This window comes from Podarcis bocagei, assembly GCF_964188305.1.
Source record: "Podarcis bocagei genome assembly, chromosome: 5".
NCBI lineage: Eukaryota > Metazoa > Chordata > Lepidosauria > Squamata > Lacertidae > Podarcis > Podarcis bocagei.
Window position 1 is genome coordinate 97,110,131 of NC_138129.1, and position 19,174 is coordinate 97,129,304.

The following is a 19,174-nucleotide window of genomic DNA, read 5'->3' on the forward strand; positions in this document are numbered from 1 at the left end:
CGCTGTTTTTTGTGTTGAATATATGCTATATGGTAATTTATGGACCTAATAGGTATCTAAAGCCATTTGCACATAACAAATAGGAACCTACACAACACAAAACACTGTTGCTCTATGTAGGTTTTATTTTATTTTATATTTTGGAAATGTACATTTTTCCCCTTTAATTTTTTTGGGGGCCCCGAAGAGAATGGGGCCCTAAGCTATAGCTTGTTTGTTTAGTTGTTTAGTCATGTCCAACTCTTTGTGACCCCATGGACCAGAGCATGCCAGGCACTCCTGTCTTCCATTGCCTCCCGCAGTTTGGTCAAACTCATGCTGGTAGCTTCGAGAACACTGTCCAACCATCCCGTCCTCTGTCGTCCCCTTCTCCTTGTGCCCTCCATCTTTCCCAGCATCAGGGTCTTTTCCAGGGAGTCTTCTCTTCTCATGAGGTGGCCAAAGTCTTGGAGCCTCAGCTTCACGATTTGTCCTTCAAGTGAGCACTCAGGGCTGATTTCCTTAAGAATGGAGAGGTTTGATCTTGCAGTCCATGGGAGTCTCAAGAGTCTCCTCCAGCACCACAATTCAAAAGCATCAATTCTTCAGCGATCAGCCTTCTTTATGGTCCAGCTCTCACTTCCATACATCACTACTGGGAAAACCATAGCTTTTACTATATGGACCTTTATTGGCAAGGTGATGTCTCTACTTTCTAAGAAGAGACAAGTATAGCTTGTTTAGTTTATACGTAAATCCGGCACTGCTTGGCACCCGCATTTGCAAGGCTGGGGAGGCGGTGTGGGGGGGGGGAGGGAGAAAGGAGCGCCTCTCTGGCGGCTGCCAGGAGACCTTTCCTGCCCTCCCCGTCGGGGAACGGTAGGCTCCTGGTGCGGAAGGAGAGCAAGGCTCCGTCCGATCCGCTGGATTCAGGAAGAGGAGAAGGAGGAGCGAAGCAGCGCCGGGAATCCGCGCCCAACTTGCTCCGCCGCGCGACGATGGCGAGGGGAAGCGGGTCCCCGGGGCTGCGCCGCTTTGGGGGAGCCGGGCGCGCTCCCGGGCTGCAGGTGCGAGCTCGGGAACCCGCCCGCTGTCGCTTTCCGTGGCCGCTGGATTGCGCAGCTTGCGCGCGGAGTTTGCGCTTTTCTTCCCGGCTGGGACAGGAAGATCCTTGGCGCCCCCGGCATCCAAGCCGGATGGATGCGCCCCCTTCCTTAGCATCAGCCCTGCTCCCCCCGTGAGCGCCCCTCTGAATCCCCTCCAAGCAGCTCAGGGTGGTGTATAGGGCTTTCCTCTCTCCCCCCCCCATTCCAGCCCCACAACAACCCTGTGAGGTAGGTGTGTCTATGGTGACTGGCCCAAGTTCACCCAGGGAGCTTCATGGCTGAGTGGGGATTCGAACCCTGCTCTCCCAGATCCTGGGCCGACATGTCTGACACTCTATTTTACACACACACACAATTTTTATTTATTTTCCATTTTATAATATACAGTGGATGAAATATACTCAGAGTTGCAAAGTGATTTCATGCTCTTTATTCAGCACATAGTGGTGAGGAGGAATGAATGAAAGTCCCCTCAAAGTATCTGCTTTATATACATTATTTACACAATGGGCTGCACATTATTGGTTAATTCTGGAATTCTACTGTAAGCCAATCAGGTTGTGGATTCACTTATATCTGGAGCATGATTGGGTGGTTCCTGCCAACCAATCATACTGCTGCATTGTTCTTGGACCAATCAGACTGCTGCATTCTGAATCCTATTGTTCTAGGACCAATCAGACTGCTGCAATTTGGATCCTATTGTTCTAGGACCAATCAGACTGCTGCAGTTTGGATCCTATTCAACTCAGTACATAACAGTGGAGCTGAGACTCCAATACTTTGGCCACCCCATGAGAAGAGACGACTCCCTGGAAAAGACCCTGATGTTGGGAAAGATGGAGGGCACAAGGAGAAGGGGACGACAGAGGATGAGATGGTTGGATGGTGTTCTTGAAGATACAAACATGAGTTTGACCAAACTGCAGGAGGCAGTGGAAGACAGGAGTGCCTGGCGTGCTCTGGTCCATGGGGTCATGAAGAGTCGGACACGACTAAACGACTAAACAACAACAACAACAACAATATACAGTGGTACCTCGGGTTAAGTACTTAATTCATTCTGGAGGTCTGTTCTTAACCTGAAGCACCACTTTAGCTAATGGGGCCTCCCGCTGCTGCCGCACCGCCGGAGCACAATTTCTGTTCTTATCCTGAAGCAAAGTTCTGAACCTGAGGTACTATCTCTGGGTTAGCGGAGTCTGTAACCTGAAGCATATGTAACCCGAGGTACCACTGTATGTTCACATCATAACACTCCACTTTATATCCCTGGTTCTTTGGAGCCTGTCAACTTCCTTCCCTCCAACTCAAAATTTTAAATAAATATAGAAGGGTAGAAAATTTTTCATTACAAGTCTTCAGACAACGCTGTTAGTGATGTTAATTGCTTACAATAATCTTTCAGATATTGTCTAAATTTACTCCATTCCTTTCGGAATGCTTGATCTTGCTGGTTTTGGATTTTTCCTGTCAGCTTCGCCAGTTCTGCAAAGTCCATCATCTTCACCTGCCACTATTCTTTTGTTGGTACTTCTTCTTGTTTCCATATTTGGGCTAGACATGTCTGACACTCTAAACCATTAGACCGCCCTGGCTCTTCACAAGTAAGTCCCACTAGCGGAAACCCATGCAAGGACGTCCGCTGTGGCCCAACAAGGCTGCTCTCCCACCTGTCCTCATGCTTGGGGGCTTTGTGGTCATCAGGAGGAGGAGTTTGGATTTGATATCCCGCTTTATCACTACCCGAAGGAGTCTCAAAGCGGCTAACAATCTCCTTTCCCTTCCTCCCCACAACAAACACTCTGTGAGGTGAGTGAGGCTGAGAGACTTCAGAGAAGTGTGACTAGCCCAAGGTCACCCAGCAGCTGTAGGGGGAGGAGCAGGGAATCGAACCCGGTTCACCAGATTACGAGTCCACCGCTCTTAACCACTACACCACACTGCCTCTCATCATTATTTGGAGGCTTGCTACTTGCTTCTCTTCCTATTTATTTGGTGCGTGCACGATGCAACGGAAGGGAGTCAGCCCCGCTACAACTAAGGGCCCTCTCATCTCTCTTCAGAATGCAGTCAGGCAGTCAGCCGCTCTAAAAGCACTCAGTAGGCACTTAATTTCAGGGGGTTGGGCTAGATGACCCCTGAGGTCCCTTCCAACTCTACAATTCCCTGATTCTGTAATAGTTGGCAACTTTGTTGTAAAACTCGACCACCTAGTGGAATGGGTTCTCCTAGCCCCAATTATTGTGTGAAGAAAACAATGGCCAAAGAGAATAGAGAAGATGTTAGCGACTGACACTTGTCGAAGCCATACATGCCAGAGGGGGAAGCCGTGTTAGTCTGTTGCACCAGTTTTCCAGGCAATGTATTTGCTGGTGTGTAGAGGACAAGGCTTTGAGCAGCGATATGTATTTCCTGATAGCTGGAAGGAGGGTGTGGAGATCACACAGGGTTCCCGGACGTCTAACGGTCTATTGATCCTTGTGCCACCACTGTGCTCACTTCCCCGCTGCCACCAACCAGTTATTCTCTGGTAAAACACTGAGTCCAGTCAGTTGTTAAAAGTGAACCAAAAAAACCCAACAAGTTTATTTTACAGACATTAACAAGTTTATGGTTTCTCCGATAACATTCCTGTCAGTATCTTAACTTTAGTTTCTTTACCGACCTATACCTTCCTAATACCTTCTGACTGATTATCTCAACTGTTTGACTGACGCCTCTTAACAGATTCTCTCACTTTCTCACACCAGACTAGCCCAACCCACAGACGTATCTTCTCTGTCTCTTCTACCTCCAGACTGACTTCTCAACAACTCTGACGGAACTAAAAAAACCCTCTGTGCTTAAACCTTATACACAGTTAACTCTACCCCCTGGGTTCCCATTGGTTAGACATTTTACAATTAGTTAACTATTTCCCTATGAACCCAGTATGATGTCATACACATATGGGGGCAAACACCACAGAGGCTGAATATTTTCCAAACTAAGAGTAAGACAAGTTATGCAAAGGAAAGATCCACGATAAGATTTTCTCATAGATCAGAGGCCGGTGATTCCATCTAGCTATGCCTAGAGGGGGCACTAATTATTTATTACTACTACTACTACTACTACTACTACTACTACTACTACTGTTACTTTTATTACAATTTATTATCCACCCTTCATACTAAGGTCCCCTAGGTGGGTTACAACAATTAAAACACAAGGTTTGGGTAGTGCCTTAGTAATGTTCTGCTCCCAAATAATAAGGTATCTTTTTGTGATGCAAAACTTTGGAAGTTTTTGAGTTGTTTCTGGAACTTATGATTGAAGCCTGATATAGGCACGTCACTGGACCATGCTACGTGGGACACCCTGCGCTATGCAATCGCTGAGAGTCGTGGTGTAGGGGTTAAAGTGCTGGACTAGGATATGCGATATGCGAGAGCCGGGTTCAAACCCCCGCCTTGACATGGAGCTCACTGGGTGACCTTGGGTTGTGGGGAGAAGGAGAACTGTCTTTGCTGCCCTGAGCTCCTAGGAGGAAGGTGACATATAACATCATCATCAACAACAACATGGACTTTCTTCTGTCCTTGCCTAGCTGTGCAGAAGCTCTCTACCCTTCCCGAGATGAGCTTGAACTGTGCAGTGTCTTCACTGCTATGGGTGTCTTTTAAATCAGGGTTAGAAACTGGTTTGCAAACCCTGGTTCAAGCTAACTCTGGCTAGTACCAATTCATGTGTGACATCGTACCATAGTTAACTCCAACCAGGGAAAGGAACGAAGAGGATTCTGTAGGGATTGTGGAAGGGACTTTCCTTACCACAGTTTAGAGATACAGTGGTACCTCGGATTACATACGCTTCAGGTTACATACGCTTCAGGTTACAGACTCCACTAACCCAGAAATATCACCTCGGGTTAAGAACTTTGCTTCAGGATGAGAACAAAAATTGTGCTCCGGCGGCACGGCAGCAGCAGGAGGCCCCATTAGCTAAAACGGTGCTTCAGGTTAAGAACAGTTTCAGGTTAAGAACGGACCTCCGGAACAAATAAAGTACTTAACCCGAGGTACCACCGTTGCATCTGTGTTAGGTTGTTGACATTTGCCAAACTTGAAATTGGGAATGTTTATGTGCCAACAAACGTTGGATACATTAATAGTGTTTATATTTAAAATTGTGGATGCAGAGTGAGCATGGTGGTGTGTGGGATGACATTGTGACCTTGGTACCCATTCTCATGTTGCAGGAGGAAAGCTTTTGGCCGAGAACGTCTGGATCCCGTCTGAGCAGCCTTGTCCCCCGGCAGCCCCAGAAGACCTACCTAGCAGCGCTTTGCACTGAGCTGAAAAAGGTTGTCAGGGACATCCTGTCTTCTTCACCGCAACCACATGAGGTAAAGGAGCGGCAAGGCTTGAGGCATTTAGAGGATTTTTCTTACAGGTACTTTGGCAGGTTGTTCAGGTGAAGAGATATCAAAGGGTGTTCCAGCTTGTGTAGATTTAGGGTTATTATCTGGAACCACCGCTTATGGGGCAAAGGTGTCCACCCTATTTAAACAGGATATTGATCTCTGTTCAAAGCCATTCTCTGCTTTCTCAGGCAACTCTGCTTCCCACCTACCCCTGCATATAGTCTCTGGTTCTGTTCATTTTCAGCTTTCCTCAAGCCTCTTATCAGATGTCGAAACGAGAAACAGATTTGTTATCCCACCATCACTGACTGCCTTAAGCAAGTTCTCTGGGCGAAAGAAATGTGATAAAGTTGTGTAAGTTTCCCAGCTGGCCTCCCTAGGGGTGGCAATCCTACAATAGATGAGAGTGCGTTTGCGTCATAGGAAGTGCTTTTACAGAAGCCTTGAAAACAGGCCAAAGAATTTGCTAGCCCTCACAAATAGATACTAGCCCACCCACAGCGTGGTGCAGGGATAGCCTGAACAAGGCAGCTGGGTGTGGAAGAGTCTTCTCTTTTTGGGTGTGGAAAGATTTGCTTGCCTAGTTGCTTTGACGTTATTAGTTCTCAGCCCAGGTGGGTAGGCATTTGTTGATTTATTATGTGTAAATAGTAGTGTGAACTGTCTCTTGAAGGTACAAAGAGAAGAACAAAACCCTTTTATTTCAGATGAGTCTCTAATTAAATAAATAACATACCCTGGTCTAATCCCAGAGCCGGAATCCCTGTAGACATTATTGGGTTAGGTGTATTGTGTGCAGGGCTTGCTCTGTAGCGAGATCTGGGGTCCCTGCAGGCGCACAGGTCAGAAGGGGCACAATCAATTGTATACGCCAGGGGTGGGCAGACTTCAGGCTTCTGAGATCCACTTCGTTTGTTTTCTTACTACAACCTTGACATCCACCAAGCTGAGCCTGATGCAAAGGACAAGAAGGTCCTGGAGCCAGTATAATTTACCTCTGAGTACTCTCCTGCCAACCTAGCAGCTCGAAAGCATGTCAAAGTGCAAGTAGATAAATAGGTACCGCCCCGGCGGGAAGGTAAACGGCGTTTCCGTGCGCTGCTCTGGTTCGCCAGAAGCAGCTTAGTCATGCTGGCCACATGACCTGGAAAAACTGTCTGTGGACAAACGTCGGCTCCCTTGCAGTGGCGTAGCGTGGGGGGTGCAGGAGGGGCCGGCCGCACCGGGCGCAACATCTGGGGGTTAGGGTTAGGGGGCGCAAATCCACGGGTTAGGGGGCGCAAATTACTTGCCTTGCCCCGGGTGCTGACAACCCATGCTACGCCACTGCTCACTTGGCCTATAAAGTGAGATGAGCGCGGCAACCCCAGAGTCGTCCGCGACTGGACCTAATGGTCAGGGGTACCTTTACCTAGCTCTGAGTACTAGAACTGACTGAGGCTGATGGTTCTTCCCTATGAAAATCCACTCTGGTACCTCCCCTTCTTCGTTTCAGCAGCATAACTGGGAGGGATATTGTTTTGTTGGTATTGTTAGGTCAGAGTCTGAAATATTTGCTGATTTACTTCAAATCTCCCAGACACTGACCACTGCACCCACACTGACCCCCCCACCAGCCACCACATCCATCTCCCTGACCTTCAGCTACCTTCTGCCCATAATACACTCATTATTTCCACACTTCAATCTTTGCAAAAACATCTTACAAAAGTTCCCCTGTAGCTGGGAAGCATGTGGTGCAAACCTACCAAACTCAGATCGTCACTCTTGACAAGGATAAACCAAAATTGGCTGCCCTGTGAAGCACCACTGAATCCCACAAAATGGAAAAGCATCTTGCTGCTGAAAAGATCAGACAGTGGTTTTTCTTGCAGTTCAAAATAAACAAGTGTGTATGTTGGTTATATGTTCTAAGTTTACCATTCGTTGGGCTTTGTGTGAGCTAAAAATCCAGATTGTTTTACGTGGTTTTAAAAATTGGACTGTAAATTGGGCTCTTGCAGCAGAGAGAGCATTTTCACTGCCAACACACTATGACATTATTCTGCACGGCTTTCTAAAGCATGCATATGCCTGGGTATTCGGGGAAAGTGCTGGACTTTCAGTTGGCAACTCACAGACCTTACAGGTTTGAGGGGTGTGAATTGTGAGGGTCTGATACACGTTTTGATTCCAGTGTAGGCCTGTGGGATAAGGGTCCAGATCTTCTTTCAGGGATCACTGAGTAGAATTATGCAAGTCTCTGTTCATCCCTTTGTAAAATGGAGGAAAAAAACCTTTTGGGTGGAGGCGTTGATGTTTCCCAGTATAGTGTGGGCTTCTAAACCTTGCTAAGATGAATAATGTTTTATAAGTATTGCAGCTGTAGAAATTTTCCTGAGCTGCTGAGTTTCTCCGGCTGAGGCCTGATCCTCATCTAGCCTTGTCAGCATCTGAGCTACTGCAGCAACATCCAGTCCTTCTGCACTGCTGTGGGAAACCCTGGGTGTGCCAGTGAACGGCCCATAAAAGTATTGGCACAGTTTCCTAAGGGTTAGCACTGGTTTGGGGAGATGCTGCAGTGAAGGCCCCTCTTGTGCGGTCCAGGGCTTTTCATATCATGGAAAAGATAGTCGTTGAATAAGAAGAAGAGTTTGGATTTGATATCCCGCCTTTCACTCCCTTTAAGGAGTCTCAAAGCGGCCAACATTCTCCTTTCCCTTCCTCCCCCACAACAAACACTCTGTGAGGTGAGTGAGGCTGAGAGACTTCAGAGAAGTGTGACTGGCCCAAGGTCACCCAGCAGCTGCATGTGGAGGAGCGGGGAAGCGGACCCGGTTCACCAGATTACGAGACTACCGCTCTTAACCACTACACTACGCTGGCTCTCATGGTTTCCTCACTCCTGCAACAACAGGAGTACTTTCACCCTATGGTTGTGAGTTCTCTACCTGTGGAACTCTGATTACAAACTGTCCAAAGGCCTGTCACTCATCCGTAATAGTGCTTTGAACCTTGAACAGCTGAAACAGCACCAGGGTTGTGAGTTAGTGCTGTAATATTAGCACTGTGGAAAGATAACATTTCACTAATGCCTGACTGAAGATCAATATAGCATGGGATGTAAAGGTAAAGGTAAAGGTACCCCTGCCCGTACGGGCCAGTCGTGACCGACTCTGGGGTTGCGCGCCCACCTTGCTTAAGAGGCCGGGGGCCAGCGCTGTCCGAGGACACTTCCGGGTCACGTGGCCAGCGTGACGAAGCTGCTCTGGCGAGCCGGCACCAGCACAGCACACGGAAACGCCGTTTACCTTCCCGCTATAAAGCGGTACCTATTTATCTACTTGCACTTAGGGGTGTTTTCGAACTGCTAGGTGGGCAGGAGCTGGGACCGAAAGACGGGAGCTCACCCCGCCGCGGGGAGTCGAACCGCCGACCATACGATTGGCAAGCCCTAGGCGCTGAGGTTTTACCCACAGCGCCACCTGTGTCCCACATGGACGCATGGGATCCGCATGGGATGAGTGAATATTAAATAGTATGTTTGTGCATGTCTGAGGGACTGGTTGTGCCCTCAAACCAGGGTAAGCTAAACCATGGCAGTGCAAATTCATGAATGTGCTGGTTCCTGAGGAGGAGATTGTAGCTGCATTGCTGCCCCCAACCCCGGCTTTTTTGGTTTGGTCTAGCGTATTATCCAAGCCTGGGATTATAGTTAGGGTTTCTCCTCCATGGCCACAATGCGTAGCCAAGGTTTTCCTTATAGTTACAGGTCTTGGTTAAGGAGTCGTGATGGCAGGCTGTACTCCAGTTCAGCGTGATGTGCAAACCAGGCCAGTGAGGGATCAGATGGAGAAATGAGTAAACAACAACCACAAGCCACTGGATTTTATAATTTATCTTTTTTTTATTTTAAAATATTTTTATTAAATTTCCAGATACAAATTTAGAAACATACGTTGAAGAGAAAAATAGAAGAACAAGAAAGAAAAAGAAATAAGAAGAAACCCACCTTTCATAACATTCTTTATATAACTAACTGGACTTCCTCGCATCTCCCTTACCCTGCATTCTTTATAATAAAGATATCAGCAAATTATTACCTTGTTTCGTATCTTATTTTGTACTTTTCAAATACTATACCTCTAAATTTGAGATACTTTTCATCAGTTACTTATATCTTGAATTAAACATAGTATTACCTTAGATTTTAGCCTTTTCTTTCCTAAAACATAATTTCCTATTACCCAAATCTAATTGCTGGAGCTATAATTTCTGAGTCGTGTAACTTTTTAACATTCATACAACTTGTATTGTTTTTGTAAATAGTCCTTAATTTTTTTCCAGTCCTCTTCCATTGTTTCTTCGCCCAAATCTCGGATTCTGCCAGTCATTTCAGCCAGTTCCATATAGTCCATCAATTGCGTCTGCCCAAGCCACTGGATTTTAAAGCAACATTTTCTACAAGAATTTTAATTCAACGCTTCCCTTTCTCCCAGAAAAACACACACTTTCTAGGTCATTATGTACCTCCAGGGGTAACTGCCAGCGGCTTAGGATAGGGCATGAAATAATGAAGTCAGAAGAAGAAACACAGGAGAGGAGGTTTAGGTTACACACAGAGTATGAGAAACATCCTAATAGCATCCTAAGAGAGTGCACTAGTCAGATAAAATTTTTGGACCAATGCAAGTATGAAGTAGGACTGCCAGCTAACCAGAAACAAACAAAGACTGCCCTTTCTTGTGGCTCCCATAGATTCTTGATTCATAGGAATCATTCGGTGGCACTTTTTGCTTTTTCACAGCATGGAGATGAGTGCTATCTCCTGCTAAACCCGGCTGATTAAGCTGGTATGAGAGCAGAGGAGGGTAATAAATTAATAATAAAAGGTCACTGAGGCTGCAGTCCCATGCACACAAGTAAGCCCTATTGAACTTGAAGTGACTTATTTCTTAGTCAGCATCCAGAGGAAGAACAGACTCCATGACAGTGAGTAGCTGCCTTTGCAACAGTGGTGGCAAAGATCTGTACTTATTTCTTGAACACAAATGTTGTTTGTTTGCACTGGGGATGCAATATGACGTTGCTGTCCCAGTCTTGTGATTGCTGCTCACCCAATTTTAGCGCTTTATTCGCTTACATATTTAGCCAGAATGGAACAATGATAATTTCAAGCAGTACAAGATGCTCCCTATGGGAGCTGTGAAATCTTTTTTTAGGACTTGCAGGAATGTTTGGACAGACCTTAGTCAGCGTTTCTTCAGCTGCAGAAACTCCAGTCCTGAATATGTTATACAGTGGTACTTTGGTTTAACAACAGCTTAGTTTATGAACAACTTGGATTAAGAACGCTGCAAACCCGGAAGTAGGTGTTTTGGTTTGTGAACTTTGCCTTGGAAGCAGAACATGTTTCGCTTCCTGTTTAGTGTGTTCCATTTGTAATTTGAGTCCCCCGCTGCTATGGGAAAGCATGCCTTGGTTTAAGAGTGCTTTGGTTTAAGAATGGACTTCTGAATGGATTAAGTTCGTAAACCAAGGTACCACTGTATTGCTTAAAAGAAGTCAGTGGGATATGAGCCAGTCTTGCAAGTAAGATGACAAAAATTACTAGCCAACAATACTCCTTTTTATGAGACCAACAACTTCTATGAATCATTTGTGGTACATAAGTAACCGAAAAAGATTTAAAGAACCACCTCATTTTTGGGTTAGAAATGTTTGCCGGCCAGGCCTCTTGGCAAAACTGCTCAAAGATCTGCACTGACAGCTGATTTGTTACTGGGTGAAATTAAAGGTTCTAATATGGGCATTATGTATGAAAGGGATGCGGGTGGCGCTGTGGGTTAAACCACAGAGCCTAGGACTTGCCGATCAGAAGGTTGGCGGTTCGAATCCCCGCGACGGGGTGAGCTCCCGTTGCTCGGTCCCTGCTTCTGCCAACCTAGCAGTTTGAAAGCACGTCAAAGTGCAAGTAGATAAATAGGTACCACTCTGGCGGGAAGGTAAACGACACTTCCGTGTGCTGCTCTGGTTCGCCAGAAGCGGCTTGGTCATGCTGGCCACATGACCTGGAAGCTGTACGCCGGCTCCCTCAGCCAATAAAGCGAGATGAGCGCCGCAACCCCAGAGTCGGTCACCACTGAACCTAATGGTCAGTGGTCCCTTTACCTTTAATATGGGTATATAAAGCCCTTAACAGCTTGGGACCAGTTTCATTTAAGGGATTGCCATGCCCCGTACATGTTGATTTGATCGCTCCAATCTGCCTAACTTGCACTTTTAAAAATGCCACGTAATGTCCGTTGCTGAGGAGTTGTACCTGTAAAGTGTCAGCACTTCTGCTGTAAAATTCCCTGCCTATTGACATTGCAGGTGCCCTTGCTATGTTGCTTTTGATGCCTGCTAAAAATGCTATTTTCCTCCAGTCTACCCAGGTTTTAATAATTTTTTTAATGTTACCTTTGTTTGTAATGATTATATTTTTATGTCTATTCCACTGGTTTATGGATTTTAGCTGGTTTTTTTAATTTACAAAGTTATTACTATACTGCTTGCAGAGCTCTGTAATTATTTCCTAAATAAATAAATGATTCTTACTCATCCGTGATCACCGGTGATTGGGAAAGTATACAAGAATATTTTAGGCATCCCAACTAGACTCAGGATTGCAACCAGTGCATCCTCGTTTAATAAAAGAACTTACCCGAACCTTGAGATAATCATCTAAGGCCCTTCTTCATGTGCCTCCTCCACGAGAGGTCCAGAGGGTGGCAACACGAGAACGGGGCCTTTTCTGCGGTGGCTCCTCATTTGTGCTCTCCCCAGGGAAGCTCACCTGGTGTTTTCATTGCACACCTTTATGTCTTTGGCTTATTGACATCCAATGCTCTTTTAAATGTGTTGTGGGGGGGGGAATTATTGGTTTGTTGTTGTTCTTATTTTAATTATATATTTTGGTGTTTTTTTATATTGCATTTTTACGTTGTGAACTGCCCTGAGATGAAGGGCAATATATAAATTTAATGAATAAAAACACAAATAAAACAGGGGGCAGGACCAGTTGCAGGGTTGCTCCCTCCCATCTCTCTGCTTTTTCCATTGCAGTAAATGCCAGCTTCGGTTAGGGGGTTTTTTCTCAAGAAAATGGCAAGGGGGGGAAGGATAATGCCTCTCTCTTCACACTGCGGCCTCAAACCAGATCAGGCCCCCTACAGCTGCTATTTTAAAGTCTGAGAAGGAGCCAGGCACCCCCAAGAGTCAATGGTGTGTTTAACATCAGATCCCATACGGCTTCTGTGTCTAAGGCTGACTTGTATAAAGAGCTGTGATTCTTATTGCAGGTCAGAATTCGTGTCTGTTGCTGTGGAGTGAATTTTGCTGACATACTGGCTTGGCAGGGTCTTTGCCAAGAAAAGCCTTCCCTTCCATATTCACTCCAGGTGAGCAGGTCCTTTTCAGTCCAGCTCACTTTGTTATAGTCCACTTCTCCCCCCCCCCCAACAAACAACACAAGCCTTTCCTTTTATAGGAGGGGTGTTTTATAGGATTAGCAGGAAACCAAGGCTAAACTGAGCAGATTGCAGCCTTCACTCTTCCATTCGAGGCAGAGGCCACACTTAGCCCATGAGGTGGTTTAGGTGTCAGGAACTGGGCAGAGGAGGAATGGTGAAAACTGCCTCCCCCTAGCTTGACCCTTCCAGGGAGGAGGAAGAGGAAGACAGTATAGATTTACCCTAAATGGCCTCTGCCCCTGAAGGAGTGTCTCCACCCCCATCGTTCAGCCTGGACACTCAGGTCCAGCTCCAAGGGCCTTCTGGTGGTTCCCTCACTGAGAGAAGCTAAGTTACAGGGAACCAGGCAGAGGGCCTTCTCGGTGGTGGCACCTGCCCTGTGGAACGCCCTCCCACCAGATGTCAAAGAGAACAACAACTACCAGACTTTAAGAAGACATCTGAAGGCAGCCCTGTTTAGGGAAGCTTTTAATATTTAATGCTGTATTGTTTTTAACATGTGAGTGGGAGCCGCCCAGATTGGCTGGGGAAACTCAGCCAGATGGGCAGGGTATAAATAATAAATTATTATTATTATTATTATTATTATTATTATTATTATTATTATTATTATTATTATTATTATTATTATTATTACCACAGGGGTTTGAGAGGTCGCAGTTCAGAGGCAGGTGAGGGGCAAAGGTAGGAAATCATGGGAGAGACAGAACAACACCCAGCTGACAAGTTGTCATTAGACAGCATCCCAGACTCTCCATCTCCCAGAACCCGGTGAGCCTTAAAAGTAGGAGAGCAAAGAGCTCAAAGACAGAGGGCACGTAGCAGCACCTGTAGGAGAGACGATGAGAATGACAAATGAGGAAATGGGAGAGACGATGGGTGGGGTGGAGATTCACTCGGGACAGTGCCATTATCCAAGAGGCTGGGTGCTATAGCCTCTCTCTGTAAATACTGAATAAAAAGCGGACAGTAAGAAACATTTCCTTGTCTTTATACTTTCCTGGGCAACCAGCTGGGAGCCGCTGACAGCATCCTGACATTAGGTGACAATATGGAGGGAATGAAAATGGAGGGAGAAACCAAATATATGGCCCCTGATCTCTACGGGACACCATTTTTCTTCCAGAGAGGGGCTGCAACAGCTGCATGCCTTGTCTCAGCAACCCTTAGGAAAGCTCTGTAAAGTAATGCACCATTTTCGCCCTCCAAATTGTGGGGAGGGGGCAAGTTGCGGGAGGGGGGAGAGGTGCTGAGATAATAGTGGTTTGCCTGTGGCCATCTTGTGAGGTCAATGGCTCAGGTGAGACTTGAACTGGGGATTTTCTGCCCCTTGCTCTTAGGGCAGAAAAAAACAACTATTATCAGTGAAGGCAAGCCGTGGCTATGTATACATAAGTGGCTTATCACATTTTTACGTTGTTATTCAGCAGAGAGCGGTGGAAGGATGTTTTTACCTTCTGCACATTACTTGACTTGTTTCCTTGTGCTTCAGTCTCCGCCAAGCTCTGCTCTGGGAGGAGTGGGGATGATAATAATAATAATAATTCAACCTTTCCGTCCATTTTTGAAAAACTTTGTTCAACGTTCTCTTTATTGTGCTTGTAGTGACACCTTCTGGTCATCCCTCAGCACTGATTTCTATTAAAGTTGTGTATTTTGTGATATGCCCAAGGACGTACTGTGTGTGCTATAATTTGCAGTACTGGCAGGCAGGAAAATGCAGCCAGGAAAGAAGGATTATTTCACCGTTGTTATTCATTGTTAGCATCTGTATTCTGTATGTTCGGTCCATTGAATGAAGATCACAGTAGGTGCAGAAGCAACAGATAATATATGCAGCCAACACTATTCCTGATGTTCTCTTTTTAGGAATGGAGTTTTCTGGGGATGTGATGGAGACTGGTGAGGCTGTCAACAGCCTAAAGGAGGCGAGAGGAATTCATTGGGGCTGGAGGTGTCAAGAGAATTCTGGCAAAAATGACTAATATTTCCTTATTTGTCCCATGTTTGGAATGGAAATCAATTCACCAGATTGAATCACATTTTTAATCTATTTTCCCCCCAAAGGAAAGTTTATTGAATGCTGTTCTTTAAAATTGTTTTTAGGGAACCGGCTTAACGAGTTTCATTACATTAAGCAATATTAGCCTTATATTAAATCAACAATATTTGTGCAACAGATTCAGTTAGGGCGGACTTCGCTCTGTTGCACTTAAGGAGGCCAGAAGCAGAGACATGGAGTCGTGCAAGGCAAAGGTATCAAATAGTTCAGGGGCCTAGTTGCTGCTCTGGGTGGTGCTGCTTGCACAGATCCTGTTAGCTCCCATATCCCAGTTTGCCATTTGGATTAGAGCCAGGGGGATTGGCAAAATGCTTGCAAAGCCGCTGCTGTCAGGTCAAGAGCGCTGCTTTCAACATGTCTGGATGTTTTACTGTTTTGCGGGGAGAAATGGTAGGGCATCAAATTATCTCGTGTGTTGATAGCTGTAATGGGTTTGAGTTACTCGTGCGTAAACTGTCCCAGTTAGGGAGCTTAATTGCCTGGGTTAAACCGTCCTGACTGCACAGCCCATCTCAGCGTGGCTGCCTCAGTCGCTGTCTGTGGGCGTTTCTTAAACCTTTTCCAGCATAAAAGCTGTTTGACTCCCAGTCGTCTCCGCCTCTCACTGCGCGGGAGTCTTCGGCGCAGGGAGGGCGTGGGTAGTGGAGGACCAGTGCTCTCCTCACTGATGTCCAGGGAAGAATCCCAGAGCTCTCCCTCCGCTTCCCCCATTTGCCCTCCTGGATCCATGGTGTTGCGCCGATTTCCTTCCCCCTCTACCAAGCTGCGTCTCCCCCTGGTGCTGGTACCTTCTCCTGCAGAATCGGGGAGCCTTTCGCTCTAATGTCAGTTCCCTGACAATAGCTTTCCATTGATGGCTTTTGGACTAGGGGGGTCGTGTAATTGGTGTGGCCAATACCAAAGCTCTGGCAGAGGAGTACCGTATTTTCCGCTCTATAGGACGCACCCGACCATAGGACGCACCATGTTTTAGAGGGGGAGCGCAAGAAAAAAAAATTCTCCCCCTCTCTGGTCAGCGCCCCTTCAGCGAAGCGGCAGGAGAAACGGAGCCCCTTCCATAAATATAGATTGGAAATGGCTGTGTATAGGGAATACGTATCTACTTTTAAAATTCTCATTCTTGATCTCATTTCTTCCTTTTCTTTACCTTCTTCTTGTTCTTTTCTTTTATATTTTACCTTTCATTTCTTTTCCTTATTGTGAATATTGTTTTGTAGAGTTGCAAATAATTGTAAATATGAGAAGAGGTAAAATGTTTTCTAATTTTCTATTGGTTACATGTATTTTCCTTTTTTGTGCATTTGTATTTTTTTCTAATTTGTTCTCGATAAAATGAATAATAAATAAATACATAAATAAAGCTCATCACGTGTCCATCTCTTCGCCCCACTTGGGGCAACTTCATGTTTTGTCACATGAAATCAAGGAACATGGAGGCCTGCAGTAACCGGCCCAGCCACTGGAAGTGCCGTGTATGGTAGGAGAGACTCCACAGCTGCTTTGATCCCTCCGTATTGCAAGAGGCTCTCTGGCGTCTCATGCTTGAGGAGGGTTTCCACCACTGCCTGAGCCTCGAGGTAGTTCCGCCAGTTTGTGTTCCACGTGATGGAAAACTTCAACACAGCCTCTGGAAGAAGGGGTTTGGGGAAGACACGTCAGGAAGGAGTGCAAGTTGCAGGCAGCGTGGCCACCTTGAACCAACACACCTCTCTTGCGAAGCGTGGCCAGGTCTGGGCACACATCTGACCTGCGCCTTTCTTCAAGGCAGGGAAGCAGATCCAACACCCCTCCCCACCTAGTAGAAACAATTAATGATGGGAGGGGTGACTGTGTTTATTCCAGACTACATGGCTTGCAGGAATGGGTTTTATAATATTTATAAAAGTACAACAACAATATGCATTATAATCTTTGCTCTAGTATAACAGAGCTGGTGGAGCTAATTTGAGGCTGTGTACACGCCATACATTAAAAGCATTATCGCTTCTCCCCTGTAAGAATCCTGGGAACTGTAGATTGCCCTTCTACCGCATAGCTACGATTTGTAGCACCCTTTAAAAAACGGCAATTCCCAGAATTCTTTGGGAGAAATGTGCTTTTAATGCCTGTTTTTCCTGCAGCAGGCATGCTCAGCTACCCCTCTGGAAGCTCAATCCCACAGAAAGTTGTGACGGCCACCAACTTGGATGGTTTTATGCAGGAGAAGGCTATCAATGGCCATTAGGCACGATGGCTAAGCTCTACCTCCACAGTCAGTGGCAGTAACGTTTGTGAATAGTAGTTGCTGGAAGATGCAGGAAGGGAATACAGAATGCTCTTGTTTCCACAGGCCTTTTGTTGGCCACTGTGAGAACAGGATGCTGGACTAGACAGGCCAATGTGGCCTCATCCAGCAGGCACTTCTTATGTCCTTACGTGGTTCAAGGGTAGAGATTGTGAGAAGGCATCTTCCAAAGCAATCCCACCCCGCAAATAGCTTTGGAGCCTTCTTGCCTCTAGCCTAGCCCTCACCCCTTTTCCTGTTCCCGCTGGAGTCTTCTTTTGCTTGCCACGCCTGCGGGCTCTCTTCCGGCCAACGCTGCCAATGACAGATCTTAAAAACTTGGGGTCAGTGAGATTCGGCAATCGCAGCACCTTGCGCCTGCTGGACCTCCTGAGCGGAGCGGGTTGTGTCTTGCTCCTCGTGAAGTAGGGCGAAATGTGAGGAGTGTTGCAAGCCGGTGCAGAGGCAGAAGGTCTGGCCGAGATGGTAGAGCACGGCTTCTCTGTCAGGGGCTTCTTCCTAACCCAGTGGAACACCAGTATCATACGCCTCTTAGATGGGTTGGACATGCTGAAGAAGGTGCTGGAGGCCCAAAGACCAGGGTGACTTCAAAGCGGAGGACACAGCAGGCAGTTCCCTATCAATGGTGCCAAATCCAAGCAAATGTTAGCTCCAGTCCTGTTAAATCGATCCAGCAATTATGAACGTTAAATAAGGGATTAATTCCTCAGGCAGTATGAAAAGACTTTCTGTGGCTTTTTAATAGATGGGAGTCCCCAACTGCTGCCTCTGTTGACAGCCTGTTGCCCCTTCACTCTGCTTGAATGGGTTATGTCACAATGGTTCCTTCATCAGGTGTTTGTGAGCATGAAAATGCTGTTGGGAGTTTCAGCAATGAAGGCTCAGGCATAACATACTGTTTGAAAGACTGAACATTTCCTCTTTTTTATTGAACAAAATTTATATACCACTTTTATAATTTATATACAAATTATTAGGAGAGTAAGTTAAAAATATACTGTAGCTTATTCACTTAGAGGCTAGTTTACATACTTTATTCCTTCTTATACTTCTATCCCACCTTTCCTCCACAGAGCATACACACTTCAGCCTCCAGCTTCTCCATGTTATCCTGACAGCAATATTGTGAGCTAGGGCCATAGCTCAGTGGTAGAACAACTGCTTAGCATGCAGAAGGCATCAGGTTCAGTCCCCAGCATCTCCTGGTGGGACTGGGAGCGCTCCCTCTGCGCTTCGGAGGCTTCGCGTTGCTATCGCTGAAGCCAAGGAGCCTGCATTCGCTCCATAGGACGTACACACATTTCCCCTTAATTTTTGGAGGGGAAAAAGTGTGTCCTATTGTGCTGGTCCCGGGGGTAAGGTACCGTGAGTGTAGCAGAGTCCACACGAAGCGGGGCGAGGTCCGATGCAGAGAGACGGGCGGGGAACAGGAACGCTGGAACAGAAGGCTGAGCAGGTAGCAGGAACACCGGATGGTCGGGAACAGGAGGCCGAGCAGGGAACAGGAGTACCGGTTAGTCAGGAATAGGAGGCCGAGCATGGATCAGGATCACAGGAAGGTCCGAAGCCAACAACGACGTTGCTCCCGCAACCTGGGGCCGGGATGAGTGGGCTTTTATCCTCTTCTAAGGTCAGGGGCGGTCCCGACCCCCAGGAGCCCCGCCTACTCTGGCCTTAAGGCGAGCACTCCTCCTGGGGGCAACTAGTTCCCTTAGCCTCTCTGCCCTAAGCCTCTGCAGATCAGGAGAGGCCGAAGGGTTACTGGGCCCTGGAGGAGGCTCACCTGTGGCCACTGAGTCATCAGGCCCCTCTGGGGCCAGGAGGACTTCACCTGGGGCCAGC

General features: G+C 46.7%; 1 protein-coding gene across 1 annotated transcript in view; it reads left to right on the forward strand.

Moving 5' to 3' along the window:
• Positions 1-977: 977 nt before the first annotated feature.
• Positions 978-19,174, forward strand: part of LOC308587770 (quinone oxidoreductase-like protein 2) — a gene marked incomplete at its 5' end in the record, with an annotated part of 28,144 nt that continues 9,947 nt past the window's right edge. The window contains 6 exon segments of the mRNA XM_081195533.1: positions 978-1,046; positions 5,329-5,475; positions 12,816-12,902; positions 12,905-12,914; positions 14,856-14,914; positions 15,918-15,969. Of these exon segments, the coding sequence (XP_081051659.1) occupies positions 978-1,046; positions 5,329-5,475; positions 12,816-12,902; positions 12,905-12,914; positions 14,856-14,914; positions 15,918-15,969 (424 nt within the window).